The sequence below is a fragment of the Budorcas taxicolor genome, chromosome 16, assembly GCF_023091745.1.
Source record: "Budorcas taxicolor isolate Tak-1 chromosome 16, Takin1.1, whole genome shotgun sequence".
Classification (NCBI taxonomy): domain Eukaryota; kingdom Metazoa; phylum Chordata; class Mammalia; order Artiodactyla; family Bovidae; genus Budorcas; species Budorcas taxicolor.
In genome coordinates this window covers 61,086,350-61,101,102 of record NC_068925.1, presented here as the reverse complement: position 1 = coordinate 61,101,102, position 14,753 = coordinate 61,086,350, and the positions used below count along the sequence as shown (strand labels likewise).

Sequence of the window (14,753 nt, the reverse complement as noted above, 5' to 3'; positions counted from 1 at the left end):
GATCTTGCCAATGGATCGAACCCACGTCTCCTGCATTGGCAGGCAGATTCTTCACCGCTGAGCCATCAGGGGAACATATATACACATTTGTACAGACACATAAAAACATCATAATGATTTTTCATCTATAAAAGCGAATGTAAAATTGGAAGGAAAAGAGAAAACAATCAAACCAGAATGATGCAACAAGAACAGTATACAAGTGTTTCTTTGCTGTATTTTATAACACTCTGGCAGAATTAGATATGCTCTAAGATCAGACTCTGTAAAACATGCTACCTATAGTATGTTTTTCTGTGTCTGTGTAATTCCATGCTGCCATTTATTTACATGGAGTAGAATACTAAATGTAAAGAATCTCAAGTATGGTTTTCCTGACATGAATAGGATAAAATACAAAACTACTTAAAGAAAAATATATCTAAGTCATTCTAAAATCAAGATTGTATTTTTAAAAATTATGTAATGTTTTCTAATTCAATGAAACCATCTTCAAGATTTCTTTTAAAAAACAATAAACATCGTTCATCAAAAGGCAGGATGGGTCTGTAACATTACTAAAATGTTCTGGTGAAAATAGTGTGCTTATCATATGACACAGAGTAATATGTATGTAATATACATTTTTTATATAACATATTTCAATTCATGTACTATGAAAGCAAAATCAAAGCACTATCAGTTGGTTCAAAATTACACAAATCTAAAAGTAGGATGTAGTTAAAAATCTCAGTGCAAAAATAAAGCCACTGCCACCTTTCTTCTGAGAAATATTTCAGAATTATTTGCAACTTTCATCTATAAACAATGTCAAAATTTGTATATTTAAAGTGTATATGTAAATGTAAAATGAATATATTTTACAAAGACATCTTTATATTTGTTACTATATTTGAGATGCTTTTGAACTGTGGTGTTGGAGAAGACTCTTGAGAGTCCCTTGGACTGCAAGGAGATCCAACCAGTCCATTCTGAAGGAGATCAACCCTGGGATTTCTTTGGAAGGAATGATGCTGAAGCTGAAGCTCCAGTACTTTGGCCACCTCATGCGAAGAGTTGACTCATTGGAAAAGACCCTGATGCTGGGAGTGATTGGGGGCAGGAAGAGAAGGGGATGACCGAGGATGAGATGGCGGGATGGCATCACGGACTCGATGGATGTGAGTGTGAGTGAACTCCGGGAGATGGTGATGGACAGGGAGGCCTGGCGTGCTGCAATTCATGGGGTCGCAAAGAGTCGGACACGACTGAGCGACTGAACTGAACTGAATGACAATAATTATCCCTGATTCTAATAAATTTTACATTTTAGAAGTATAAAATGTATCTAAAGTTAAGGTTATTTTAACAACAACCTTGTGCTGTCCTGTGCTTAGGTGCTCAGTTTCCAATTCTTTGCAACCCCATGGACTGCAGCCTGTCAGCCTCCTCTGTGCATGGGGATTCTTCAGGTAAGTATACTGGAATGGGTTGCCACACCCTCCTCCAGGGGATCTTCCCAACTGAGGGATTGAATCCAGGTCTCCCTGGGCATTGCAGGTGGATTCTTTACCGACTGAGCCACCAGGGAAGCCCAACAACAACCTTATTAGAAAATATTAATTATGACTCAATCTAAACTCCATGATCACTGACTTAATACATTTAATGTCAAATTTTAAGACAAATACTATGGTAATTTAAAAACATGGCCACAAACTCTTTATCACTCCTCACACTGAAAGTTGGGGGTATACGTTACCTCTCATCGAACCTAGATAAGCTCATGACTGCTTCAAGGAATAGAAAATTAACTGATACTGACTTCCATGACAAGGTCATAAAAGAACATGCAGCCCATGCCTTGATTGTTGGAACATTCTCTATGGGATTCCTAAACTACCACGTAAGAAGTTCAGCTACCCTGAGACCACCATGACAGGCTAAGTGTAGGTGCTTCCCAATTGACAGTCCCATCTAAAGCCAATCACACCTGATAATACTGCCCCAGAATGATCAACAGCAAGACACAGTTTAATGAAATTACTGGACTTAGAAAAATCTTTAGGCTAAGAAAAGAGAAAGTGATTTTTAAGGAAAAGAAAATTTAATTATCATCAGACTTTTCAATAGCAACATTTTGCCAGAAAAAAATGGAGTACTACATCAAATATTATCAAGGAAAGAAAATTTCATACAAAGGACAGGCAAACTTATCAACATGTAAGAACTCAAGAATTATTGTTCCAATGAGCCCTTCCTGAGTAAATGCCTGGAGAGCAGGCTTCAGAAAATCAAATGACTAGAGAAACACCAACATCAGAAAGACAGTGACCATTAAATACACACGTTCACAGAAATAAGAATGATAAGGATTAAAAGAAGGAGAGTACATTATGTAACGCCTATATGCCCAGACACTATATACTATTTACTATAAAAGAAATACAACATTTGCAAAAATATGTACATAACTGTTTAAAGGAGTATTATTGGCATTAGTATTGCTATTCTGAGACTGTTATTTGTTTATGTAGGTTAAGGCAAATGAGTAACTTGTAGGATACTGTATCATGCCCCGAATTCATGGAAAACCAGGTTGCAGGTGTGGAAGAAAGGATATACAGACATAATATGGAAGAGATTAAGTAAAACTCTGGTCTTGAATTTGAATTAGAAGTATTAGTATGAATTTATGAGATATTTTATCTTCAAGTAGTTGGTATATATATGTGTGTGTGTATGACATATAGATATCTTAGCTATATCTGCTAAAAAAGCCTAGAAATTATGGTTACTCTAATAGCAATGAGCATTTTTAGCACCTTGGTCCATTTCCTGCTATAAAAAACCAACATTTGTTAAAGAAATGCTGATTCCAGGCAGAGAGCTGGTAATGGACAAAATGAACATGCAACGTCTTTGCAAACAAAAGCAAAGAAACTGCTCAAGATTACAAGGGTCATGAAAGAAAGGGTCATGAGAAAGGTCATGAAAGCCAATCTGAAGAGACTCCTGTTGGCCAACAACAGGATAATATGTAGAGTTTCAATAATGATAATAATGGCAATGGGAATACTGATTCACATCATATATGTTTATGTTTATGAGTTTAAAATAAAATTAAAAACTACTCTGTCATTGTTAAAGGATGACAGAACACCAATTCATTATCTTCAAAACTTCAAAATAAAGAGAAAAAAATCAAATATTTACCTTTCCTTACCTGTATGAAATGGAATCTCTAGATATGCCAAGTACTAGATGAAGGAAAAATGTCTCTTTATAAAATTATCCCCACTAAAAATATTTCTTTATATCTAATATCTAATGTATCTACTAGGAGAAGGCAATGGCACCTCACTCTAGTACTCTTGCCTGGAAAGTCCCATGGATGGAGGAGCCTGGTGGGCTGCAGTCCATGGGGTCGCTAAGAGTCAGACACGACTGAGCGACTTCACTTTCACTTTTTACTTTCATGCACTGGAGCAGGAAATGGCAACCCACTCCAGTGTTCTTGTCTGGAGAATCCCAGGGATGGGGGAGCCTGGTGGGCTGCCATCTATGGGGTCGCACAGAGTCGGACACGACTGAAGTGACTTAGCAGCAGCAATGTATCTACTAATATCACAGAAAAGATCTGATGAAGAAACCCCATACAACCCTGACTCTTGCCAAAGGCACTGAACCCAACTGAACCTTTGGAATTAGCAGCTAATTTCCAGAGAACATAGAACATATTATACTACACAAAATGCAATCTAGACTATGGGAGACTATGGAAGACTCTAGAGGTTCTTCCACAGGAAATAGTATGGAAGAGAAAAGGATAAAGGGAGAAATTGCAAATTAAAAAGTCACAAACATTTAACAAATTAGAAAAACTGGCCAGGCTAAGTTAGGGATCCATATTTATGTGATAAAAACTATAAAAATAAATGCATGACAGTGAGTGCTATAAAAGTCAGGACAGTACTTATTGTTGGAGGACCAAAGGGTGTGAACTGGGATGAAGGCACATGGAGGGGTTTCTAGGGTAGTTCCTAAACTTCCATTAAACCATATGTTTGTTTTGTGGGTTCTTTTTGTATCCATGCTTTATTTTACAATAAACAGTTTAAAGTAAAAAATAAGAGAAAAATACACATGACCAGAGAAATCTGAAAATGATAGAACGTCTGAAAATGAAAAAAGTAAAATTAAAATTAGGAAAAACTGAATGAAGAAGTCCATGAAGAGAATGATCTCTGTTTTCCTTATTCACTAATATATCCCCCACATCAAGACCAATATTCAGGACATAGTAGGAGCTTAGTAAATATTTAAATGAAGGAAAATAAAAGTTGAGTCATTTTACATCAATTAGATGTCAAAGTTTAATGACACTAAGTGCTGATTAGGATACACAGTGATGAAAGCTCAAAGCAAACTGGTATAGTCATTTTTAAAAATATATACTGTCTTCTGTAGTTAAACATGGATATACTCTGATACAAATTTTGTATTTAGGAATACATTTTTCAAACAAATCACAGTGTTTTGTTTTCCCCTTATTTTATGGTAATCAATTTATTAAGTTTAAGCAGCAATTTTTTTTTAAGCAAAGACCAAAGTACATATTGTCTAATACAGGTAAGTATTATTTCAGAAGACTTTAGTTTGTATATTCAGCTACAATGTAAAAATATTTTATGTTATTGTGGGTCACAGCAAAAAATGTTTGAAAGCCACCAATTAGAGAAACTAATTCAAGTGGGCACCCAAACTCTTAGAATATTGATAGCAAATTCTTCACAACAGCAAAAAATTAGGAGACACATTAGTCCACCCTCAAAATTAGTCTACACTCAAAAGAATGATGAATTCTTTCTGATACATTCATGCAATGAAATGCTAGAAGACAGCACTGAAAATCAATGAATAAGCACTCTATACATTATCATGGATACAGCAGAGAAATACAAGTGAAAAAAGCCAACCACGCAAGTCTATATATAGTCTGATGATATCTTTTACAAAGATGAAAAGCAAGATATACAATATGTTGTTTAGGGGCACAACTTTTTCTGGTTAATCTACTTGTATTGGAATTATAACAAGAGTTTTTAAAATCAAATTAAGAAAAAACAAAAGAGAAACTATTTTTTTCAGGTAATAGTTACCCTTTAAGTGAGGACAGAGCAGAGAACATATAAAATGCTTTAATAGTTTTGGTAATATTCTTAGTTTAAGTGGTGAATGCACAGTTGTTTTATTATAATACTCCCTAATATACATTAGATTAACCATATGAACCTGACAGTTCCATAGGCCAGAAACGGCAGTTTCATAAGATTCAAACATTTAACGTGTTTTAGGAATGAATCAAGTATTTCATTAAAAAGTAAATCTTAGAAAACTTTTATTCAGAGGTTATTTCTAACTGTAGCTGCTTTATTCAAGCTTTTATGATCATATAAAAGTGTTATGAAAACCTTTTATTTACAGCCAAACATATGTTAAGCTTGAAAGATAATTTCCTAACTTTTTATCATGAAAATCTTCAAACGTATACTGAACTAAACATAATAATAATGAACTCCCCAGTATACATCAACCAGCTTCAACAACCAAGTTATGGCCAAGTTTTCTCACTTCTACTCTCATCCCACTCTCAAATGCTCCATTAATACTGTGAAGAAAATCATAGACAATATATGATAGCATCTATCAACATTTTCAAAAAGGAGTCTTTCTACAAACATTACCTAAAATTATTATCATTCCTAAAAACATCAATTTCTAATTAGTCAAATTTCCAATCATCTAAAGGTAACATTTTTAAAAAACTTAGATAACCTTTCCCCCAATTAAAAAAAAAAATCAGAAAGCCACTGGCCAGAAGGCATTAAGAAAGTGACCAAAGAAATAGCCAAAATAGAATGAATATTAAAATTGTGATGAGTCAAGTCACAGGAGACTATACAGATACTTAAAATGTTTTCAAAGTGATTTTATCAATATCATACAGTAACATTTCATGATATGTTAAGACAACAGGACTATAAATTATATGTACAACATGATTTCTATTAGATTAAGAAGAATATAAAGAATGGAAAAATATATACTAAAATATTAGTAACAGTCATCTCTGGGTGATTCTGCACCTACCCCCCAGCTTTTTATACATTTCTACCATTTTTTCAGTTTTTTGGCAATGTGTGCTACTGTTTTGATAATCAATTAAAAAAGCATAGTTTTAAAAATATGTGGGAGAGTTCCATTTCTGGTAATGTGGAGAAGCGGGTATCTCTGGAGATGCTCCTCTGATTATAATTACAAATTATAAAAACAATATTTAAAAGCACAAGAGAGGAACCAAAAAAGAAGGCATAAACTGGAGAACAGATCTTTGAAAGAAGTAAGATGCACTGGATGAGATTTGCACTTATAAAGCTAAGTGTCTGAGGACATTCAGAGTTACAATGTGGTGCACTGAGAATTTTAGAGAAGGCCACAGTCCTGGTGGCTTCAAGAGTCAGAGAACAACTGGCTAGACAATAGGGGGGGAATTCTAGAGGGGTAAGAAAAGTGCCCCAAATCTATATAAAAACTTCATCCAAATCTCCAGTTGACCTCGGAACTGTGCATGTGCAGGGGAAACTTTAAGAAGCCCAAATAAAGACAAAATCTGGAAAGAACCGATCTATTCTCCAATAAGAAAGAGAATTTAGAGTGTGGGCCCAGTCGAGTTAACTCAGTCAGTCAGTTTAGCCACTCAGTCATGTCCAACTCTCTGCGACCCCATGGACTGCACATGCCAGGCCTTTCTGTCCATCGCCAGCTCCTGAAGTTTTAATGCTTTTTTTCTTAATAGTCAACCTTTTCTTTTTCTTTGTGTGTCTGGTAATTTTTTCAATTGTATAGTCATCATTATGGATAATGTTATAGAGATTGTAGATTTTGTTGTCTTCTTTCAAATAGTAATGATTTTATTTTAGCAACTACCTGCTAAAATTGTGTCAGATGGGGCAAAAAAAAAAAAAAAAAAAAAAGGACTCAACTATATTCTATCTACAAGAAACTCATTTCAAAAATAAGTCTCTTTGCAACTTCTTTTGTAATTTGCTACTTCAGATTTCCCATCACACTTCTAAGAGAAAGTTAATAGAGTAATGGAATAACTAAGTAATGAATTTTATTATAGATCAACTGTAATCTTGATTAATGTAAGAGCTTTTGGTACACTGTGACATATTTGACCCTAACAATCTTTTGACTTACTTAAGAATAATATTAGTGCTTAAAAATCTAAAGTCAAATTAGTGGGTATTGTGACAATGTTTTTGTTGGCAAAGAAAACAGTTTACCATGATGATAAATCCTGACCACTCCAGAAAAAATTTAAAACAACTGCCATATAGTTTAAATAAGCAATTCAGTGTAAGACATGTTTGCTATAGGTTCCTTACTAATGGTTTAACTTAACTGAAAAAAAAAAAAATACTAACTCATTTTCATTTTGGGTAATGCGGTGAACCAAGTGACTTGAGATATACTATTTGCTATAAACCCCTAGAAATGCTGAGTTAAAGACAACCATTTTTTAAAAAGTAGGCTACCCTGGTAGCTCAGCTGGTAAAGAATGGGCCTGCAATGCAGGAGACCCCAGTTCAATTCTTGGATTGGAAAGATCCCCTGGAGAAGGAATAGGCTACCCACTCCAGTAATTTTGAGCTTCCCTGTGGCTCAGATGGTAAAGATTATAGCTATAATGTGGAAGACCTGGATTCAATCCCTAGGTTGGGGAGATCCCCTGGAGGAGGGCATGGCAACCCATTCTGGTATTCTTGCCCGGAGAATCTCCATGGACAGAGGAGCCTGCTAGGCTACAGTTCATGGGGTGGCAAAGAGTCAGACACAACTGACTGACTAAGCACTACACATGACTGACTTGAAAAGAAAAGATTTCACTTGAGGCCAAAAATAAAGGAAATAAAGGCAAAAAAGGAAAGGGTACGACAGCTGCCTCAAGAGCATAGGGATGTGGGATTTAATACACCTTATAATAACACAAAATAAAAAGTTGAAGATGACTTAAGAAACTGAAAAAAAAAGGCGGGGGGGGGAATGACATTAGTGTAAAAAAAAGTACGTAGATTTGAAGCAGATTTAACACATCTGAAGAGAATTATTTTATTGAACTGAAATATAAATCTGAGTAAATAACACAGAATGGAGCACAAAGAGACAGATGTAAAATATGACAGGTTAAGACACAAGTGGAAAAGAACATAAAGTTCCAGTAAATTTCCAATAGGAATTACAGAAGGAAAAAGAAAAAAAAAGATTATATGGAAAGACACTGAAGAGATATTGGTTGAAAATGCTCTAGAACTGATGTAAAAACTTAAATTATTTCTTAATGAAAAATTACATACTGAGGAATTGAATTTCAGAAACTAAACATCAAAATTTTATAAGCAACTCACATGATTAAATCTTCTTGTGAAGGCAACTGCATTTGGTGCAGAACTGTATTTTTCTTTTTTATTCCATCCACAACTTGAAAGCTCCTGAAAAATCAAATATAAATTCATGAAAAAGGCCAGTTTTCTTGTTACATTAATGGTTTAAAAGCATTAAAGACAGTCTGTGTACTTTCCCAGAACTGTTTTATTTAATAGGAACATATTTAATAGTATAACCATTCAGGTAAATCACAAAAGCAAATTTTACAAGAAGTGGGCACAATTACTTATCCATATGAACATAGATAATTATAACTATACTCCATATGCAGAATTATATGTTCTTCTTTGAAGAGATTTGAATCCCAAGAGGAAAATCTACAAATAATGAAAGATGAGCATCCCACAATGTAAAGTGAAGCCTACTTGTTGCCAAGTCCCAGTCAATCATTCAGAGCTTCCAATCAATTTTCTAGCAACCTCAATCTTTGAAGCTGAAAGCCAACGACCCCAGGCATTTGAAGAAACCCCTAAAAGGGGCTGTTTGATTCCCCAAAGATCTATCAATAGAATTCAAAGAGCTCAAGAAAGAACTTAGATGTAAAAAAAAAAAAAAAGAAAATTAAAATTTTGTTTTAGTAACCTCCAACTGAAATGACATTGCTTTTAATTACATATGTAGGCTACTGACTGTAGAAGAATTGGCAATATATGTGACTTATCACTAATAAAAACACAGATATTTTCATATCACATTACAGTTGGTACAATATCTCAAAAACATCATTTACACTCATCACTGCTTTGAAGTTATAATCTCAGCACCTCTAGATACTTAATATGTTAACAAAGAGGCACATATATAGCCATAGGACAGTTTTTAAAAATTATTTTGATAGGTATATGTTATGAGAACTGATATTCTTGGATTTTAAGTAAGGGTTCAGCTCCAGAAGCTTCAGTTTTCCAAAGGGGTTCAAGCGTCAAAACAGGTTAGGAACCCTGCTGTAATACAACCACCATGGCCAGAAAGAGACATAATCCATAAGAAAGAAGAATTCCGAGGACACTGAGTTAGGGTGGAGAACAAAAGAAAACTGAGAAAAGGGTAAAACCACGTAATTATTCCTTCCAGGTAGATATGCTCCCGTTAAATAGAAAAAACAAAGGGGTACAAACAAGAAAGATTCAGATAACCAAATAAAACTCTTGGACATGAAAAATATAATTAAAGAACTGTTAAAATTCAGGAAAGATAAAGGTGATAATACCTTTTAAACAATAAGCTAAATATGGGGGCAAAAATAGTATGTTAATTAGAAGAGTCCACTAGAGTCAACTTCTGGATAATAAAAATAATTTTAAGAGAATACAGAGAGAATAGAGGAAAGTAACTTATTGAAAAAAAATGCTAATTTAAGAAAATGTCTCCTGAATCTAAAGGACAAGAAAAGACCTGTCTAATGTCCATTATAAAAGATTAAAAAAGAAAAAAAAAAAAACACCTCAAACCAAGGCCTAGCATCAAAAACCTGTAGCAGACTGGAGACAAAAGAAATAATAAAATCTGTCAATTCAAAAACAAAACAAAAACAGATAACATACAGGAAAAAGGGATCAGAAGGTATCAGGTATTTCAACAGCAGCTCTAGAAGATAGAAGACAACTGAAACAAAGGCTTCAAAATCCTAGAATTCTATATTCAACAAAAGTGTCAATTAAGTATCAAAGTACATCACAGACATTTTCAGAAAGTCTTGGAGAATCTTCCTTTTATGTACCTATTCTCACAGAGCTTGCAGAATATGTCTTCCATCAAAATAAACTAGCAAAGTCAGAAAAAGGGAGAGAAGATTCAGGAAACCACGGAACCAAGACCGAAAGAAAATACTGGAAATTCCCAGATTAAGAGTAAAGGGAGGTTCTGAGACAAAGCTAAGAGCAGACCATAAGAACGATAGTCCAGATGGTAAATAGCAAGGATGGAAACTCCAAGAGAGACATCTCTGAAAGATGAAACACTATCTGGAGTGTTTGAACACAGAGAAAACACACTGCATTCACTTCTGGCAGAAAAATTAGTGACAAGTCATAGAGAGAGCTAAAGGGATTCCCAGGTGGCTCAGTGGTAAAGAACGCTCCTGCCAATGCAGGAGATGCAGGAGACATGGGTTCGAACCCTGGGTTGGGAAGATCCCCTGGAGGAAATGGCAACCCACTCCAGTATTCTTGCCAGGAAAATCCCAAGGACAGAGGAGCCTGGCAGGCTACAATCATGGGATTTCAAAGAGCTGGATACTACTGAGCTTGCACCCCAAAACAGAGAAAGTTAAAGTAAGTTATCTAGCTGAAAGAAAACAAAATTTAAGTAAGTAATCATGGATCAACTGTTCTTCAGCTTTCTCTACACTTATAAAGAACAGCTGAGCCGTGACTACTTATTCATGTCAAAATTGTGACATAACTATAAAGAAAAGAGGAGGAAATAAATTGTGCAAATATGAGAGGAAGAGAAAATAGAGTGAAATCATCTTCCATAGTAGAGAGTCAATAAATCATATCCAAAATTAAAAACTCATAAGCAATAGGCATTTAGATATATTATCTTTCAAACATATATAAAGTCTTCCAAATAAGAAAAGTTAAGAGACCTGGATGGGTGCAGGGCTCAAAGGTGGAGGTTGGAAGGGTGGGAACAACAGGATACTGTTATATTTTGCTCTCTTGTGGAAATATTTAGCTTGTTAAGCATGATATATGCATATCTTCAATATAATTTTAAAATTAAATAAAAACAAAAAAGAATGAACTGACTTAGCAAAGACTGAGGAAGTTATGATAGTATTGTAACACTTTAAGAAAAAGGCAATGTTCCCTGGAATAGGGTACTATCAATGGATACTGAAAATATCACTTGGTCAAAAACTGGATCCACACAGTGTAAGTTAAGAATGAGGTATCCAGAAGTACTAAAACTCCCAAGTTTCTGGCTTGGGCAATTGAGATGGGGAATACTGAAGAAAGAGACAACTGTCACTTTAACACAGTAGGTAAACAGTAAATTTTCTAAAGATATAAAGCACTTTTTTTAAACCTAGAATTTTCAAATTTCAAATCTGAAATTACTGAAGGAAAAGAAAATGACAGAAGCAACTTTACAGTAAAAAGGAATTTGAGTACTTTGTACTTAGCCTAGATATATACTCATTCACATAATCCTCTTGTAGAGACACAAAATATTTAGTCTCTGTGATATGTAATATCACAAAATATTACATTAACATAAATATGACACATGATAACTATATTAAAAACATCAAACTGCTAGAAAACATGTTTGTTCTTCCTAAACATCACAGTATATTTATACAACTATATAAAGACGTCAAGGTTTAGGACAAAATTTCTAGGATTAAATCCATGAACTCTAAATTTGTTTTTAACCAATTAGCAAAATTTCCAAATTTATATTAATGCTATAATCAAACTATCTCTATGAAATTGCTATTCAACTTATCTAGCCATTTGACAAGCCATTTTCCTGTCATAAGTAAGGCTACATTATAAGTAAAGAATATCCTTGCACCTTTTCTGACATTTCTGATCATTTCCTAAATATACAGTCCTAGAAGTGAAATCACTAGGTCAAAGAGTAGGAACCCTTTCTTTCAAGGTCTTGATATCTGTCAAACTGCCCTTCTGAAATACTGAATCATTTATAAGAGGACTGCTGTCAGTTTCACAAGCGTCTTACCAACACTAGGTGTACTTAATTTTCTTTCTATATATTATACCTTAACTTCCCCATCTGTAAGAGTAATTACAGTTGTTAAATAAGTTTGTGAAACAGAAAATCGGGGGGTGGAGAGGGGCAGCAGGGAGGGACCATACGCCACCCAGAACCCACCACCTGAATAAACCTTTGTAAACATCTTCCCCATCTCCTTTATGTGCACACAGAACTACTGACAGTAGCCAATACATCTGTCCTTTTCTGTGTGATCTAATCTTTTGACTCTGTGCTTAAAAAGTTCTTTCTTCCTTAGAACATAGGTCTTAACAGCTGCAATAAAAATAAAAGCTAACCCGAAGGTAGAGATCACTATGTGACAGGCACTATTCTGCCTTATACATATCAACTCATTTGATTCTATCTTTATCATTACAATTTATTATGACAAGGAACACAAAGGTAGCAGTGGATTATCGCCTTATTTTTTACATTGAACTTTTAAAAATTCTTTTCTGACTCCTCAAAATAAGGGAAGCTAAGAGGTTTTGAAAAATCCATCCAATTTTTGGTGAGTTGCAACATCACTAACTTAGTGAAAAAATGCTTTTCCTCTTTAAGAAAACTCTGTTCGAAGCAGGCCTGAAAGAAGGCAGGGGTTGAATGAAACTCCAGTCAAACTACTTGGGAGCAGATGCGTTAAAATTCCACTGGAGCTCTCCATCTTATACATAAAAAACATGAAGAAATAAGGAGGTTCTTTAAGTTTTAAGACAGTACTTTCTGCTTCAGAAAACATTTCCCCTTCGAAACGATGTTACATTACTAGCTCATCTAATACAACATCAAACAAGGGTAGGGAAGGATAGACAAGGGTAGAGAACAACATGGCGGCTGCCAGGATTACGGATGGAGGGGAGTGGGGGGGCGGGGTGACCATAAACCGGAAGCAAGGGTGACAGAGCTTCGTGCTGATGGAATAGCTGTGTATCTTGATGGAGGCAGCAGTTAGGCAAATCTGCACAGATGATGAAACGCCACAGGACTGTACAGACATGTACTGTATAAACATCTATTTCCTGGTTTCAAAACTGTGACTCTATCTTTGGGGACTTCCCTGGTGGTCCAGCGGTTAAGACTGTGTTCCCAGTGCAGGGGGGCCTGGATTCCATCCCTAGCTAGGGAACGAGATCCCGCATGCCTCAACTAAAACATGGTGCAGCTAAATAAATTTTTTAAAAAAGGAAAAGAAAAACAGTTTCCTATCTTAAAATTATCCTTGTAGTATTTTTTTGTAACTTCCTGTGAATCTCTAATTACCTCAAAATAAAAAGTTTATAAAACAACAACAAGAAAAACCCATATAATGGATTATGAAGTAGACACTGGGACTCATTCAGTACTTTCCTCTTAAGCCCTGATATGCATTTACAGTTAGCTGACCTTAAAGGAATCTGTCTCGCCCCATCTCTACCTCAACAGCCATTAAATATCTCTATGGAAAAAAACCTGCTTTTCCCTTTGTCTCTGTCTCTTTCTGTCTCAGACCTTAGAATCTTTCTCCAAGTGAGACTATACCATCTGAGAAATAAACTCTCCTACCAGCACCATACTGTATTGACAGGTTATCTGCGGGTCTCAAGTTACTCTATACTAAACCACTTTCCATGAACACCAAAAAGTTAAAGTAAACTTAGTGACTCAAAAGATGTTTTTTCAGGGTTTGACTCATGAATAGGACTGATTCAAGTTGAGTACACTATGTAAATAAGCCTCCATTTCAGCAAAGGCTAAAGGAAATAGAGCAGCCTCGATGCTTAAAATCTGCTCAAATGGATTCAACTTGCAATTTTTAAAACAGGCAGTGAAGAGAAAGCTTCTAGCAGTTAACTCACATATACAAAGGCAATTTCTTAATGGTCACTAAAAGTGTATCAGAGAGAATATTAGTGGGTTCATTTTTAGCCATTAAACAGATTATTTTGAAAGCATGTGGGAAGGCAAACACCACAACTGATGACCACCTACCCTATGAAAGAATTACTGAATTTCACGGGAGTCACAGCTTCTCTTATGTCTTGTAGGTTTGTTCTGTAAAGTCAAATTCTTGGTCTAAATTTCATCTTGTAGGTTCCAACACTCTTAAAAGGACTGCTCTAAGGGTGATGTTGTAGGGATACCTATAGATAGAAGAAGAGAAAAGGCCAATATAGACCAGCTGTAGACAAAGACTGAGGGAAAGAAAGAAAAAGCGATGGAATTTGTAAAAGACTGCAAGGGTAGGGGTCCTCACAATGAGAAAATCACTACTGCTGAGGTAGGTATTCCTAGGCTCAAAACCTGGAAGATCTGGAGGGAACTGGTATATCCAGTATATCCATTCAGCCTATATGGCTGTTTAGAAAGAAGTCGCAGCCTGAAATGAAGCACTCACTGCGACTCCTATGCTTCTAATCCACAGAATAAGCTCTGAAACTATATAATTCTAATGTATTATGTTAAATCAAAAATATCACGTCACTTTTCTAACGTACTCACATCCTCTACTTCCCCAACCTCCCTACTTCCAGTACCTTAATGCTGCCCCTTAC

General features: G+C 35.2%; 1 protein-coding gene across 1 annotated transcript in view; it reads right to left on the bottom strand.

The window, feature by feature from the left end:
• The window catches only part of RALGPS2 (Ral GEF with PH domain and SH3 binding motif 2), a 112,701-nt gene that overhangs the window by 80,837 nt on the left and 17,111 nt on the right, over positions 1 to 14,753 (bottom strand). The window contains exon 4 of the mRNA XM_052653513.1: positions 8,454 to 8,537. Within this exon, the coding sequence (XP_052509473.1) occupies positions 8,454 to 8,537 (84 nt within the window). The remainder of the gene's footprint in view (positions 1 to 8,453; positions 8,538 to 14,753) is intronic.